Below are 16397 nucleotides of genomic sequence, written 5' to 3' on the forward strand. Positions count from 1 at the left end.
AGAGGCTTTTGGATGGGGATTAAAAACAAGAAGGCTGCAAGGCGGGCCCCTAGTCTGTGATGCTCACTGCAAAAGCAGTTCTTCTTAACCAGGGGTGGGCAAACTGTGGGTTCTAAAATTTGACAGAGGGGCCGGGCCATGAGCAGATGGATGGAGTGTTTTGGTGACCCACCTCATAAGAGAAAAAAAGATATCATGGGATATGTAGAAAACATGTGCTTTAATGTCAATTGAAGATGAACAAAAACCCAACAGTATTTAACTCTTTATAGAAATACAGCTATTTTATGACTTGCCTACTATTAATTTAATTTCTTCAAGTTCGGCGGGCCTGATTAAAAAGCTTAATGGCCGCATGTGGCCCCCCCCGGCCGTAGTTTGCTCATGCCTGTTCGAAAGGGTTCCGAATCACTAGAATCAGTTTGTTCAAAAGATTTGTTCACCAAGTGGTTTAGTGCTTGGTGGGAGCCCTGACTGTGGAGTGCATCATCTCTGTCTGTCTGTCTGTCCTTGTTGGCTTTGTCATAGTTGTATTATTATTCTGTCTAATTAATTATTAGTTAATTATTATTTAACATATTACAGAGAATCACACAATGAAATGTTGTTTTGCAACATGAACACTGTGCTGGTTACGCTCGCTGCTAAGCTGTTGGTTCAGGAAGTGATCCTGTTCAGTTTGTTCACTTAGAAAAAAATAGAAAACGATTCCTTGTAAAGGCTCCACTAGTAGTACGTTGGTGGAGCTTTGGCCTGCTTTGCTCTCTTCGGCCTTCCTTTCTATCGAAGACCATGAGTGGCTAAAGTTGTGAAGAGAGAGCTGGAAGTCACAGTGCGCTGTGTCTTCTGAAGCTGAAAGGCTTCTCTTCGCTCCCGTCCTCCACTGAACACAGCTCCATTATCCTGGAGACTCAGCTGACTCGCCGCTCCTCCAACCCCACGCACCTCTTCAGAAACACTCTCGCCTCGTCTGTTGATTGTGTCGCCTCTCCTTTCATCCTCTCACCAACATCAACACATATTTTGTTGCACAAAGTGGAAATTATGATTTTTCTTTTCTTTTTTTAAATAGAATTGATCGGATGTAATACTGCTTTCCTGAGGACTTGAAGGTCTAGTGTGTAATATTTGGCTTGATTTATGATTTTTATGTCAGTAAAAGCTTAAAATACTGCCCAAAAATGCCTGACTGATAGTATATAATCGCAGTACCATGAAAGTAATTTGTTCGGTTCTCATATACAGTATATATAAGAGTACACATATATCAAGGGTCTCGCACCTAGTTAGCTGCCATCTTGCACCGCCATACTTCTAAGGAAGCCCGGAGAATCCAGCCCACCTGAGAGCACGTTTCGTAATTAGGGTGACCGCTCGCGTCTTCAAATAAACCAATGAAGAAGAAGGTGAACAAGGTATCCAGGTTTGGGTGTGCAGGCCACCGTAGCTCACTGGCAAGCTTGGGAATGGGAGGAAGAGCAAAAGACTGAAATGTAACCATGATGTCGCTGTTTCTCCTTCAAAATCTTGACACAATTAACCTTTAATTTGTTCCTACGACCTGTAAAAAGGTTGATGAGATAACGTAACATGGGTTTATGCAACATGGATACGTGACAGCTCCAGACTGGCCCGGTGTTATGACTTGACTGTCTGCCTCCGGCACTCAGAGTCTCACCAACATCAGCCTGTTGTTGACAGTCTAGCCCGGTGTCCTCCACAGATCCTTTTTTTCCCCTTCACACCACAGAAGATAACGCAACAGCAGTCGACAAAATAAGAAACGGACGCTGCTGCTGCTGCTGCTGCTGCTGCTGCTGCTGCTGCTGCTGCTGCTGCTGCTGACAATGTGCCGGGCTGAGGTCCGGTTGCATAACAGCTGGCTGCTCTCTGCATAGCTGCGGTCGCAGGAGTTTGCATCTGCGAGGACACGTCACCGGGACACAACAGCGTGGTGCTCTCGGCCGCAGCTACTTTGGCTTTTCAAGCAGCTTCAAGATTATTATTTTTTATATAACGCAATTAAAAAATGCTTAGCTGACCCTTTGGCTGTTTTCGCAGCTTAGCTCGAGTTGGCAGTTCCGAACGGCTCAGAGTTGAATGAGCTTTTGTTGGGCCTCTAACGTGGCTCCTGCACAGAACTTTTGTTCTGCCTTCCTCTTCAGATTCTTCTCTCGCTCAGAGCCTCGCAGTTGTTTCTAAAACGGTGGGAAGCCTCACTGTGCACGCATTTTGCAGCGGCCCACATTTCAGGACTTGGTTCTTGGTTTTATTCATTTGAGCTTTCTTTTTTTTTCCCTTTTTCCCTTTTTTCTTTTTTTCATCTGAGCTTTCTTAAAATCACTCTGGTTTCAAGATTAGTCGAGCAGATGAAGTGACTGTGAATCCGTGAGAACACCAGGCAGTGTTGGCCCGTCCACAATATCCCAGATATTTCACACACATAAGGACCATCTTGTTTGTTGTTTTCCGTCGTCCACAGATTCGCACACGGAGACGTTGACGCACTTGTGTTTTTTTCAAATCAGACTAACATTTCGGGCGCCTCCCTCTCGTCTCCCCTTCAGGCCTACGAGCGCCGCTTCCCCACCTGCCACCTCATCCCCATGTTTGTGGCCAGCAACGTGGTGGACAAGGAGACCAGCGAGGACGGCTCCACCCAAAGGATTGAGCGCCGCTGCGCGCTGGACGTCGACGCCCCGCGTCTGCTTAAAAGAGTATGTTTCAGAACTCTGTGTGTGTCTGTGTACTTGTTTGTGAGTGAGTGTCTTCAAAGTGAGGACACACTTGGTCCAGAAAGATAAAATGAATCGGAAGTCGTTGGATGATTGACGGAGACATTGTTGTTCTGGTTATATCAGTTGTTGTGTGACAAGAGTTTTTTTTTTTTTGTGTGTGTGCAGATTGCAGGCGTGGACTACGTCTACTTCATCCAGAAGAACACACTGAACCAAAAGGAGAGGACTCTTCACATCGAGTCCCACAATGAGACCTTCTCCAACAGAGTCATCATCCACGAGACCTGCTGCTATTCAGTGAGTGGCGTGCTCTCGTCCTTTCAGGCCTCGTCCACACCTCTGAGGGTGGAAGAGATGCTGAGTCTCTGGTTCAAAAACCCCCCCAAAAATATCTGTCCCCACTGGTGGTATTTTAAACTAATCTCACCCTCGAGCAAGTGCATACACAAGCTGTCAGGCAGTGTCAAGAAGACACTCAACCAAGAGGCGGTGATGGAACCTTGAGTTGGAAGGACACGTTGGCCAATCAGAGGCCTACAGATAAAAGTCACTGATTGCAGGAAATGGCTCTGTAACATTTGAGGATTTCATTGTGTGTACGAACAATAATGAAGTCAGTGAAATTAAAGCAGATGCCACCTGATGCTGCTGCTTCTCCTCAGTGTATCTGGATCTGTCAGGTTGAAAGTAGCTTTAGCTGTAGCTGCTTTTGGAGATAAAAGCACATGAACAAACTGTCTCATGCAAACAAAAAAAAAAAGATGTCAGACAAAGGGGACAAGAGAGAAAACGGCAAGCCTAGTTTCCTTTCACACAGGCCGTCATTAAATCTTCACCTCAGGAGTTTTCCAGCAGCTCTAGTTTCAGTGGCCTAAAAAAGTCTCTGTGACGCTTGGGAACGAAAAATGTCAACACGTGTGACGAAAGCGCAACTATAACACACTAACCACACTTGTGTGTGATAAGGTATAAGAGGGTACTCAGGGGAACGAGTTCCAAACCCTGACCTTGGTTTTCTGTGCCAGGTCAGGCTACAAATGCCTTGTGTTCAGGTCCAGGCAGCTTTGCTCCAGGAAAAAAAGAACTGAGAGAGAAGAGTTGTTTAGCTGCCACCAGTGTAACCTCGCTGCCGGTGGCCCCCTAATCTCTCCTGCAGAGGCCATGTCTGGACCTGCTCTCTGCATGTTGCAGGCCATCTCTGTCCATCTCTCACTCTCAATTATTCAGAATCCTCACATTCCTGCTCAAGCACTGATTTCATTTTCCCATTTTCTGTTTGAAGCATAGTGTCTCTCCTCCCTTTTCTCCTGTCCTCTCTGTGCGCTCTCCACTTTCCACTCCGGTTCCACATCAGGCTATTCATGAATGGATGCGCGCTGAGTTAATGAGGTCAAGAACGTCGCATTAGCCGCCAACCAACTGGCGGGCTAATTTTAGGTCCGGGGACCGTGCAGCAATTCTTGTTGTGCGCTTTAGTGCGCCGTGCTAACAGTAACCAGTGCGGACAGCTCAATTAGACAAAGCTAATGGACCTGGCTGAAGATGAAATGTTCTGGTAGCCCAGGGTGATGCCACTACCAGAGCGTGCCTCCAGGAGGCGCTTAACCTTTGCTTCTTTGCAAATGCAATTATGTTTCACGTTCAAGGTTTTTTTTATTTTTTTTATCTTCAGCTCCTCTTCCAATGCTGCGTTCAAGTGAAGCAGCTGGAAGCAGAAGAAAATAGTGCGTGTGTGTGTGTGCGTGCGTGAAAGTCCCTATAAGTGTGAGTTTGAGCTTTTTTTATAGATCCAAACAGCTTTGTGTGTTTTGTTCCAGCTAATTTTAGACAAACACACTGGTACGCCCACTCACAGTGTGAAATCTTCTCCTCGCTTCCCTCCCCGCCGTCGGCATCACTTTCCAGTGAAGCAGGGTGTTTGTGTGTGTGTGTGTGTGTGTGTGTGTGAATGGTTGGCACGCAACGCCGGCCGTCTCGTCTCTGCTCGTGTGTATTGTGTGACCGGAATGTTCTGCGTGTGTCCGCGCAGGTTCACCCGGAGAACGAGGACTGGACGTGTTTCGAGCAGACGGCCAGTCTGGACATCAAGTCCTTCTTCGGCTTCGAGAGCACCGTGGAAAAGATAGCCATGAAGCAGTACGCCAGCAGTATCAAAAAGGTGTGTGTGTGTGTTGTATATCAGTTTGTTTGGGATCTTCACCCATGCATAGAAATGCAGTGATAAGCAGAATAATAATAAATGCTGCTGCCACACCGCTGGTTTCCAGCGAATGCTGATTGGAGCTCATGAGTCAGTGGGCGCGCCACATTCTGGAGCTGCAGAAATAAGCTTGTATAATCCCTCCGACTGAACGGCGGTCTTCTGCTGTGAGTCATTTGCATACGTGCACGTGGGACGTGGGCTTTTTTCCACGTCAGTCATCATCGTGTTGCACATTTGATTTGGAATTCATAAATAAGAGATTAAACCTTTCAGGGCTCAAAGTGAATGATGCGGCTAATTGTGTGTGTGTGTGTGTCTCTTTCAAATCACATTTCTCTCAATTTGAAGCCTCTTAATTAAGTATTGTGACTTGGGTCTTATCATTTTTTTTAATGTTGCCCTGGATCGTTTTTTGTCAATGATCATTTTTCTTGTCTTTGCCAGTTGTCAAAAGGACTCTTTGCTGCTCTTGCTCAAAATGAATTGAAACGTCCTGAGTTGCTCTGATTGTGCTATGTTCTTTTTCTCCTCGCAGGGAAAAGAAATCATTGAGTTTTACCTGAAGGAGCTGGAGGACGAAGGCATCACACACGTGCCGCGCTGGACTCCCTCCTCCCTCCCCCTGTCTCTCCCCAGACCCACCAGCCTCTCCACCAGCCCCCCGGCCCCTCCCGCCCTGGCCGCCACACCGACGGCGAGCGTCCCGCAGCCCGCCGACAGCAAAGACGCCACGCCTCAGGACGCCAAGCATGATGGCGGCGGTGGCGGTGGTGGCGGTGGCGGTGGTGGTGGTGGCGGCGGCGGTGGTGGCGGCGGCGGTGCGCTCCAGGCCGACAGTATGATGGAGCTAGTGGCTGGGACACCTGAAGGTTTGCCACTGGGCTGCATGGGGGTCACTTTGTTGCAGACGCAAACATTTCATTCGTGACAGTGAAAGAACAGGGACAGTAAGAACCTCTGGTTGGGTAAAAAAAAAAAAAAAAAAGGATAAATGGGTGGTTAGAGCTGTAGAATCCCTGTCACAGTAGGATTTTTATAAAATTTTGCAGAAATCGTCCCAGAATATTATCACGATAAACAATATTAGATAAACAAAATATAGTCGTTTTCAGATGGTTCAGTCTTGGCGAAACCAAAGTGTTCCAAAGCTGAAACTAATAGTTTAATAAAAAGCAAAATGACAGTTGGAGCTAAAGAAGGCCTGTCAAGATAAGAAATTTTGCCAAACCATAAATTGTCCCAGAAATTATTGCGACAAACAATATTATTGTCAACATCGTTTCAGATGGCTCATTCTTTGTGAAACCGAAGTGTCCAGTTAGACGTTTATGTTCCTCAACTCTTGTTCCTCCTCTTGAATTGTTTAGGGTTAATGCTGGAGACACTCGTAGCCTCTAGTCTCTTTGGTAGAGAGAGACAAAACATACAAGCAAATAGAAAGTACTGAGGCCGACAAAACTACCGAGTCCCTTATCACACTGTATATATAATAAAATAAAGGGATTCACTGATTATTGTGACAGGCCAAACAGAAGTGCACTAAAGCAATTTCTGACGCATATTAAATGGTCAGAAAGGGATTTTCAGACATGATTCAATGAGTCCACTATCTGCTTTCTCGGACTGTGTTTGTTTGACAGGTGGCTGTTTGTGTTTCAGATAAGCTGGATGCCGACTACATCAAACGCTACTTAGGCGACCTGACCCCCCTGCAGGAGAGCTGCCTCATCAGACTCCGCAAATGGCTGCAGGAGACGCACAAGGGGAAGGTAGCGTTAAGTCCTCTCTGTGCTTTTATCCAACCTTTGTGCCATATTTTAGTCTCCCTCTCTTATTTTTTTGAATGTTAGAATGTCTTGGCCAGTACATGTAACAGTCATTTCCTCCTCTGATCGTCGTTCTGAAGCTGACGTTCTGTCCCCACTCTCCTCAGATCCCGAAGGACGAGCACATACTGCGGTTCCTGCGTGCCCGGGACTTCAACATGGACAAAGCGCGGGAGATCCTGTGCCAGTCGCTGACCTGGAGGAAGCAGCACCAGGTGGACTACCTGCTGGAGACCTGGAGCTCTCCGCAAGTGCTGCAGGACTACTACACCGGCGGCTGGCACCACCACGACCGAGGTAGGAGAATTGAGGACGCTAAAGGACGTTTGGTTGGGGGAAAAAAAAAAATCTTGCACATGGATACATCTGCAAACATGCGCTCTTTTGATTTATTCACAAAGAGCCGTGTCGGCTGCAGAACCGGCTCCTCTTCCAGCGTTAACTAGAGGCGCGTCTCAGTCGCAGCTCCTCCGGAGTCGAGTTACACTCACTCGCGCACATCCCACACGGACTAAAGTCGTTCTCAGTAACCCTCGGCCTGGACGGTGAATTAAACATGAGGCCAATTTGTTGGAACACGTGCACACACACACACACACACACACACACACACACACACACACACACACACACACACACAGTTCCCTCCTCTCCCGGTGCATGCCCTGTATTCCTGTTATGTAACAGATGGCAAACGTTGACACTATAAATCATATTGAGATGACTTCTTGCGTGCAGTTTATCTTAAGCCCATCTGTTTGTGTGGGATCACCAGGGTCACAACGTGAGAGACTGCCTCGATACACACACACACACGCGCACACACACACACACACACTGAAAGGCTGCAGTTCATCCAGAAAAACTATGCAAAACTTTTCCATGTAACTTGAACCCCCCCCGCTGCAATATAAACACACAGATGAACGATGTAAATGTGTGAGTGTGTGCGTGTGTGTTTTCTCCTCTGTAGATGGCCGTCCTCTCTACATCCTGAGGCTGGGCCAGATGGACACCAAAGGACTGGTCCGTGCTCTGGGAGAGGAGTCCCTGCTCAGACATGTACGTAGCACTTTGGGTTTGTAGGACAGGCACTTAGTTGGATTACAGTTGGGGGAATTAATGGCATCAAGCACCTTCATTTCACAGCGGGTGTATGTATAAATAACCAGCTTGTCTTTTTTTGCACCCGTGTGCGAGGTTGTGTCAGTCCATGTCATGTTTTGGTTTTTTTTTCTCCAAAGGTTCTTTCTATTAACGAGGAAGGTCTGAGGCGCTGTGAGGAGAACACCAAAGTCTTTGGTCGCCCAATTAGGTAAAGCTCCAAACACATCTGAAGATGAAGGAAATAAACAATATGAAATATAATATGAGCTGTTGAATTAGCCAAAAACAAATTATGCAAATTGAGTTAACCGTCCGGATGTCTTGACAATCATGATGAAGCTAAAGAGAATTATTAATTTAAACCCTAAATTTTAAACATCTTTTTTAAACAATTTTGTATATGACAATTTTTTTAAACGTGAGGGGAGCTGTGGACTCTAGTTGGCTGGAATCGGGCAGCTTGGACACAGGTTCACTACAAAAAGGGCAAAGTCAGGACGAGGATTACGTCCCCTTTCTCAATGGAAAATATGCACGCGGCTCTTCAGCGGCGCGCTGATGTGATTAGGATGCTGATGGAGAAAGCGAGAGGCAGCAGCCGGAGACATAATCTGTCGTCTGTCGGCACTCTCAAAGGGCAGTGGGAGGGGCGAGGGGGCAGGAAGGCATGTGAGCTATGAACGAGTGTCGCGCCGCAGCCCTCTGCCGGGACACACAGAGGGGAGAAGGAGTGGGGTTGGGCCTGGAAGTCAGAATTAGCAAGTGTCGCTTTCGGCAGCTGTCGAGCCTCGTCGGAGGATGACAGGTGCCAATGTGAATTTCACGAGGCTGCCTGCGGCCCGCTCTGTCTTTCAAAAACTTGAAAGACACAAAAACTTGTGACACCCGGCATTGGCGACTACAGGAGGGCTGCAACGATTCCTCGAGTAATTTGAAAAACTCGATGACAAAAAGTATAATCGAGGAATTTCATCTGCCTCGAGGCGTCGTTTAATTAAATTTAAAGCTCACGTTTTGTGCAGACCCTTTTTAATGTGACACAACATGCTTCTGTCACAGGCCATGTGGCCAATGCAAATCGGGAGAAGACAGAAGCGGCCTTTTGGCAACGGTACCAGGGTGCTGCGGTTTCACACTTCTGAGACGCTTCTGAAACTCGCCCGCGCCACGCCTGGTGTGAATTTGCACACTGACGTTAATAACCACTTTCTGCCGCGGAGTGGGCTTTAATCAAGCAAACGTATGTTTTATCCAATTACTTGATGAATCAATGTAACATTTGATAGAATCATCGATCACCAAAATATTTGACAGCTGCAGCCCTGGACTGTAGCTCAGGAAGTGGAGCGGGTTGTCCAATGACCAAAAGGTTGGCGGTTCAAATCCCGCTCCATCCCAGTCTGTTGTTGTGTCCTTGGGGCAAAACAGCCACCCATTGGTGTATGAGTGTGTGTGGGTGAATGAGAGGCCATTGTAAAGTGCTTCGGGGTACGGTGAAGGTGCTGGAAAGCGCTATATAAGTGCAGTCCATTTACCATCTCCTCCTCCGCCTCCTCCGTAGCTGCTGGACGTGCCTGGTGGACCTGGAGGGGCTGAACATGCGTCACCTGTGGAGGCCTGGAGTCAAGGCGCTGCTCAGGATCATCGAGGTGGTGGAGGCCAACTACCCTGAGACTCTGGGCCGCCTGCTCATCCTGCGAGCCCCCAGAGTTTTCCCCGTCCTCTGGACGCTGGTGAGAGAGGGCATTTTTCTGCCACTAGATGGCAGCACCTGCTGCCAATCAAACTTGAAACTTGCTTCCTTCCAGTCTAAATCCTTGCTTGTGTTGTATGCTGCTTCAGATAAAAGTGTAGAATTGTAGAAAATGAACATCCACTGCCTTCCCCTCTCCTCTAGGTGAGTCCGTTCATCGACGAAAACACCCGTAAGAAGTTCCTCATCTACGCCGGCAATGACTACCAGGGTCCCGGGGGCCTGGTGGACTACATAGACAAGGAGATCATCCCCGATTTCCTGGGAGGAGACTGCATGGTGAGTGCTGCAACTTTCTCTGAGACACGACGCCGACTCGACTCGTCAGATCTGGCGTTTTGCACACGCTGACACGCAAAATGGTTTGCACCCGCAGTGCGAGGTGCCGGAAGGCGGCCTGGTCCCTAAGGCCATGTACCGCACGGCCGAGGAGCTGGAGAACGAAGACATCCGCCTGTGGACGGAGACCATCTACCAGAGTGCCAGCGTCTTCAAGGGAGCTCCACACGAGGTGAGACCCATCGCGGAGCTCCTCCTCAGGGGTGTGGGGAAATGTAGGACAGGGCAGTGGTAGGCAGGGCGTCTCAGGTGCAGCTACTGCCATCTAGTGGTTGCCTGCTGGTCAATGACTTTGTCCGGAAACTCGTATAATATGGGTCTGAAAATTCACCTGTCATCCCATTTTAGTGATGTTTTAGCATTTTTACCAAGCGGCTATTTTTATTTTCAGCACGCAATCATGGTTTTAACTTGTGTTGATTGTACATATTCTGATGATATTTATTTTTCCAAATCACAGTTTTCTTGGGCATTTAATATTTTGTGAAGATTTGTTTGATTTTGATATTTTCCGAACAAAACATTTTGAACGTAAGCAATGAGACACAAACGCTCAAAACTGCAAACTATTTTCTTCGTGCGGCTTAAAGACAACACTGACACCTTGTGGACACAGGGGAGAAAAACAACTAATCCAAATCTTTTTTTAAATGAATACCAGCAAGGTCATCCTTCCTTTTTCTTTTATCGCCACATCCTGTTCCTCACCCGGTTCTCCCTCCTTCCCTTCGCTCCAGGTTCTCATCGAGATCATCGACGCCTCCTCTGTCATCACCTGGGACTTTGACATGTGCAAGGGCGACGTCGTCTTCAACATCTACCACTCCAAGCGGGCGCCCCAGCCTCCGCGCAAAGACGCCCTGGGGGCCCACGGCATCACGTCGCCGGGGGGCAACAACGTGCAGCTGATCGACAAGTCGTGGACGCTGGGGCAGGACTACAGCATGGTGGAGTCGCCGCTCACCTGCAGGGAGGGCGAGAGCGTGCAGGTGAGCCCACCAGGAACACCTGGAAGGTGTCGGTTTGTTGGTTTTTTTGCTCTCTGTCAGACTTTGACGTGCTGCCTGTGCCACCCGTCCTCAGGGCTCCCACATCACCCGGTGGCCGGGCTTCTACATTCTCCAGTGGAAGTTCCACAACATGCCGGCCTGCTCGGCCACCAACCTGCCCAGAGTGGACGACGTGCTGGCCACCTTGCAGGTGTCCTCGCACAAGTGCAAAGTCATGTACTACACCGAGGTGCTGGGCTCCGAGGACTTCAGGTGTGTGTGTGTGTGTGTGTGTGTGTGTGTGTGTGTGTGTGTGTGTGTGTGTGTGTGTGTTACACACACACACACACACACACACACACAGAAAGACAGAAGTTAATTTTGAGTGTTGCTAAATTTGCAACCTTCACGTTCTTGCGCGTATGTTGCTGTACATCTTGTATTCTCATGTTGTGACGGTTTTACTTTGAAACATTACGACTGCTCACCTTTCACCCCTGCCTTCCTTCAGTTTACGCAGTCCTACCGCATAGCGCCACCTATGAAAAATACTTCCACGTTTGAACGAAACTTGATCGAAGCTTTTACGACCGTCTTGACCGTCTGAAGGCTGTCGCCGTCGAGATGTTTCCCTTCCTCAGAGACTCGTTTAATACCTTCCTCCCTTCCCCTCCTTTTTTTCATTCCACCTCTGTTCTGGCGCTCCACCCTGACCTCTCCCTCTTCTCCTCCTCCTCGGCATCCTCTCAGAACGGCTTGCTGTGATGTGCAGAGTTTGTAAGTGGCTCAGTGTTTCGTGCCGTCCGCCTTCCTTTCCGCGCTCGCTCATCGCCACCGCCGCTGACTCCCCACGCTTCCGACACAGCGAAGAGATGCTCGTCTGCATCTGTTCGTGCTTCCGTTAGAGCTGACTAACAGGAAGTCAAAGACAGGCGACAGGCTAACTTGCCACGCTCCGGCTTCACCCTGCTTGCATGACTAACATCAGGAGAACGTTTTTTTCTGTTGTTCCCCCAGACAAGCCCACTCGCTGCCACTCGCTGTGTTCAAGCTTGCAAGAAACGCCTACTTGCAGAGCCGCTACTCTGCTCTTGGTTTTTCTGCACACATGCATTGCGCTGCAGTACTCTACTAATTCCCACTGCTTTTAAAACACGGCCTGCTTCTTTTTGAGCAGAATCTTGATCGCCACGTAACTCACACCTGTTGCATTCAAAGGATTCAAATTCTGAATCTCCAAATCAATCTGCCTTTTAAAGCAAATGTTCGTAAATCTTTAAACGTCCCACCGAAAATCTTACATTGTATTGTCGACTGACGTAACAAAATATTTGGAAGTAGGAACGTAAGGAACAACAGCAGCCACCTGTCACAACACAGTCCAGTGTTTGTACATAAACAGGCCCAGGGCGATTAGCCTGTTTATTCCTATATTCCTTCACCTGCTAGGTTGGTTGCTCACTGTTTCGTGAGTTATTAGTATTTGTAGATGCAACCATTGCACAGGTTCAAATGCAGCCCACAGTCCCTAATAACGTTCATCAAACTGGGCCCACATCAAAATGATGAAGATGGCAGAAGAATTGTAAAGCTGTAATAGTTTTGTAAAGGTTTTGCAGGCAAAATTGAATCCATTTCATTGGACACCAGGTGAAATAGAAAAAAAGAGGCACCAAATGGCAAGTATTGGTTTACCTCACTGGTCAAAAATGCAATGTTAGAGAATTTAATTCAATTTTAAAACTGAATTGAATTTTTACATTTTCTGTCTTTCTTTCTGACAATGGAAAATTGAACAGACAAGCGTTGAAAGCCCCCACCCCCCTTCCATTTTTAACCTGTAAGTCCTGGTGGTCGAAACTGTATGGCTGAACAGGGAACCCCCCCTCCCACCACCACCTCCCGACCCCCCACCTCTGGCTGCTTGGTTGTGCACAGAGTGCATTCAGCTGGTCGCTGGCAGGCTGCGGTGGCTCCGGTGTTGCTTGTCGAGTTGAGTTGCAGTGGTGAAGTGTTCCCCTCCGCGTCTCACGTCTGTCTTTGCCTCCCCGCCCCTCTTCCCCTCCGCAGGGGTTCCATGACCAGCCTGGAGTCGAGCCACAGCGGCTTCTCTCAGCTCAGCGCCGCCACCACCTCCTCCAGCCACTCGCAGTCCAGCTCAATGATCTCCAGGTAGATCCGAAGACCAAGGACTTCACTCCCAGCAGCCGCCTCTTCCTACTGCCCCCCGGTGGTTCACGGACCAGGCCCCCGCCCCCAACCTCCCTTCTTGTCCTTCCTCGTGGTCTTTGGACTCTGTTCCTCTTGCACAGCCAGTCTCTGCAGGACTGACGCATGCTTGCACAAACAGAAGACAAAGATTTAAAAAGGCAAAAAACACTAAGGCAAAAAGAATTAACAGACTGTGTGTACAATTTAAAGGGCTGATTTTTGCACAACGGTCATCAACTTTCTTTTTTTTTTCTGTGTGTGTGTGTGCGCGCGCGCGCGCGTGTCCTCGGCATCTTGTTGCCGGGCGGCAATTTCAATCGGAACATTAACAGAATGTTTGTGTCGGGCGGCGAGGGGACGATGACGTCGAAGCGGAACGAAGCAATATTCTCCCCCCGAGAGACGCAGGAGCAGGACGTTAGACACTGGAGCCGCTGTTACATACTGTATATGCATCTGCATCTGCACCCAGGCGGACGGAGGTGAGATGGCTTGTACCTCATCCTTTCTGCGCTCGCTGAAGAGGACGATGAAAAAGAAGAATAGGAAGAAAACAAAATCAACTGGATTCGCTGTTACAAACGCCACAGAAACAGACACGCACACACGCACAAAACGTGGATGTTTGATGAAATGCAACAGTGTTTTGCCATAATGACCAGTAGGGCTTTGTTCAACCTGGTGACTTGTTTATGAGACGAGTGTGTGAGAGTGGTCGACGCCGCTCCGTGGTCGGCCCAGGTCGAAGACATGGACATGGAGGTGGGGGTGTGGATGGGGGTGGGGTCACTTTTGGGGTCTCCCACACCTGTATCACATCTCATGGAGCGTTTCGTTATCCGACCTGGGTCCAACCGTCGGCCGAGTTCACCCACGAGAAGCAATAACAACCAAGTTTGACTTTCTACTGTGTGAATATTTATTTATCATGAAAATGTTTCAGGGGAGGGGGCGAGGGGGGTGAGGGAAGAAGGGGGTTTAATGGGGGTCGGGGGTCGGGGGGTGGGGGGTGTTACAGGGGTTGAATGCAGGTGATTTCTTTGGTCAAACTGAGCCAATTAACAGCTAATAATCTGTCACACCATTATTATCATCACCATAGCGTTCATTTACACGGGATTTTGCACCCCCACCCCCACCCCCAGCCCACACCACCTACAACCCTGTTTCCACTTCCTTGTCCCTGCTCTGAGTCCGCGCCATCGAGGACCTCGAGTCGGGATCGGCCTCCTCGCCACTGGCTTGTGAATGTGCTACTTAATGACTTGCAAGTCGGACGAGCAGAGGCGCCGTCCCTTCTCCACCTACCCCCCCTCCGCCCCACCCCTCTGCTGCGCTCTGCGTTTTGAGGATGAATGTTACTTTGTGATTATCAGCAGTAAACATATTGATACTGTAAACCCGGAGTTGCGGCGTGTTGGCTTTTTCCATTGTGCTTAGCGATGGAAGTGAAGCAGCCTGGTGTGGATGCATGTGGTGACTGGCTTTTCCGAGTTAAGTATTTAAGTGATAAGAAACAGCCATTTTTAAGGGGTCATGTGTCAATAAACGCCATTTTAGCCTTTGTAACTTTCACGATTATCAAGTCATTTAGAAGAGCATCTCTAAATGCGGCTTCCATCTGACACTTTTTTTTTTTTTTTACACTTTGTTTTGTCGTTTAACATTAATATTTATCAATCAGAGCAAAAAGTCAGAAAGACAACTGTTGTTTTGTGTTGCTTTGTTTTTAAACCCTGTGTGGGTATGTCACTCCTGTATTTACTGGACCTGCATCTCGTGTTTCTTACATGTTTTTAAACGGTAATGACAGGTCAAGGTTTAACTCGTGCTCACTGTATGCCGGTTTAGCTGCAATAATATGAAAGGCTTTACTGAGGAAAAAGGACCTTGGGGTTGTGGGCAGCGCAGTGCACGCAGTGGCGTTCAGAGAGTGAATGTTTTTCAGACGGGCCTGTGAAATGTGCAGAGCACTCTCTCCCTGGCAGCTGGGTGCACCTGCACCTGCAGCCTCCTCTCACCTTTTTCAACGTAAACATGCGTCTGTGTCTAAACTCCCCTCATTTCTTGTCTCTGTTTTGCTTTGACGTCTGTTTCTTTCAAGCTGAGTCTTTTTTCCTCCTTTTCCACTCTGCTTGCGGCAGTGTTTGGAGTGCCAGAAAACACCCACTCTCTGCTCACTCTCCTGCCGTTGTGGCTTGAGCTTTAGAGTGTGGCCGTTTTTATTCGGGTCTCATGACTAACGAGGGCTATAACTGTCTTGTCTTTCACACATCTGTCTGTCCTTTCGCTTCCTTTTTCTGACATGGTTGCATATCTTCTCTGGACCTCCGTGTGGGAAAAATTATGTAAGAAAAAAAATAGAGTAAATGTTTGAAGTAATGAGAGTATGACGCCTTTACATTTTGGAATAACATTAAACTTGAATTATGACAAGCTGCAGGCTGTTGTGTCTTTTTTTTTGGCACTTTGTTTTATTTTGAGTCTTATATTAAATTTTAACTTTCGAGCAGAATTTATGTGGGGGTGCCAGTGAATTAATGGGAATATAAAATTGACAAATTCACCACTAAAAATGTATGGGTGTTTCACAGATTATTTACACAGTCACAAGAAAAGCTGTTCATCAATCGACTTAATAACATGAATGACTCTGTCGAAAAGGACAATGAAATCCTTTTTTTTTTTTTAAAGGTCTTGGAGTGGACAAAGGTTTAAATTAACATTATTTTCACAGACAACCCCCCCCTCCCCCTTCAATTTAATTTATTTAGAAAAAGTGTAGCCAGAGTTGTTTGATTCAATATGTTGGACATGGTCTGTGCTGTCTTTAACCTTAAATAGGAAAGTTTAAAAAGTGAAATAGAGCAACAATAATAACAATAAAAAAAAAAAAAAAAAAAAAAAAAATAGCCGTAAGTTCTTTGAACTTTTTTGATATTATTATAGCATTAATCCACCGGAGGGCGAAGCAATGTTTACCAGCAATGGACCGAGAAGGTACCGCCCCATACTGATGACGTCAGAAGGCGGAAGCAGAACAGTGTGACAGATAATACAGCTCCTGCCAGTGGAAGCGAAGCAGAAATGTCTTCACATCCCGCCGAGGATTTGGTCAAGCAGTGGGAGAGGTCAGAGTGACTTTCATTACGATATAAGCAGTTCATTACACTCTCAGTAGATGAAGTTGCTTTTAGTTGGATGTTTGAGTTACTTTGGTTCAGCGTACAC

The 16397-nt window shown here is 47.6% G+C and overlaps 1 protein-coding gene across 2 annotated transcripts in view; it reads left to right on the forward strand.

Annotated features, from left to right (window-relative positions):
• The window catches only part of LOC142895097 (SEC14-like protein 1), a 31832-nt gene extending 16230 nt beyond the window's left edge, over positions 1-15602 (forward strand). Inside the window, exons 3-17 of one of the 2 annotated variants that reach the window (XM_076035868.1) lie at positions 2568-2717; positions 2904-3035; positions 4768-4896; positions 5477-5810; positions 6601-6710; positions 6875-7064; positions 7741-7829; positions 8012-8082; positions 9436-9607; positions 9772-9906; positions 10004-10138; positions 10704-10955; positions 11050-11228; positions 11706-11732; positions 13026-15602. In XM_076035868.1, the coding sequence (XP_075891983.1) occupies positions 2568-2717; positions 2904-3035; positions 4768-4896; positions 5477-5810; positions 6601-6710; positions 6875-7064; positions 7741-7829; positions 8012-8082; positions 9436-9607; positions 9772-9906; positions 10004-10138; positions 10704-10955; positions 11050-11228; positions 11706-11732; positions 13026-13131 (2211 nt within the window). In that variant the 3' untranslated portion in view covers positions 13132-15602. The remainder of the gene's footprint in view (positions 1-2567; positions 2718-2903; positions 3036-4767; positions 4897-5476; positions 5811-6600; positions 6711-6874; positions 7065-7740; positions 7830-8011; positions 8083-9435; positions 9608-9771; positions 9907-10003; positions 10139-10703; positions 10956-11049; positions 11229-11705; positions 11733-13025) is intronic. The other variant, XM_076035877.1, reaches the window with a different exon arrangement.
• The last annotated feature ends 795 nt before the right edge of the window (positions 15603-16397 follow it).

The sequence above is a fragment of the Nelusetta ayraudi genome, unplaced genomic scaffold (genome assembly GCF_046127955.1).
Source record: "Nelusetta ayraudi isolate G7.1 ecotype Tasmania unplaced genomic scaffold, CSIRO-AGI_Nayr_v1 ptg000004l, whole genome shotgun sequence".
NCBI classification, from domain to species: Eukaryota; Metazoa; Chordata; class Actinopteri; order Tetraodontiformes; family Monacanthidae; genus Nelusetta; species Nelusetta ayraudi.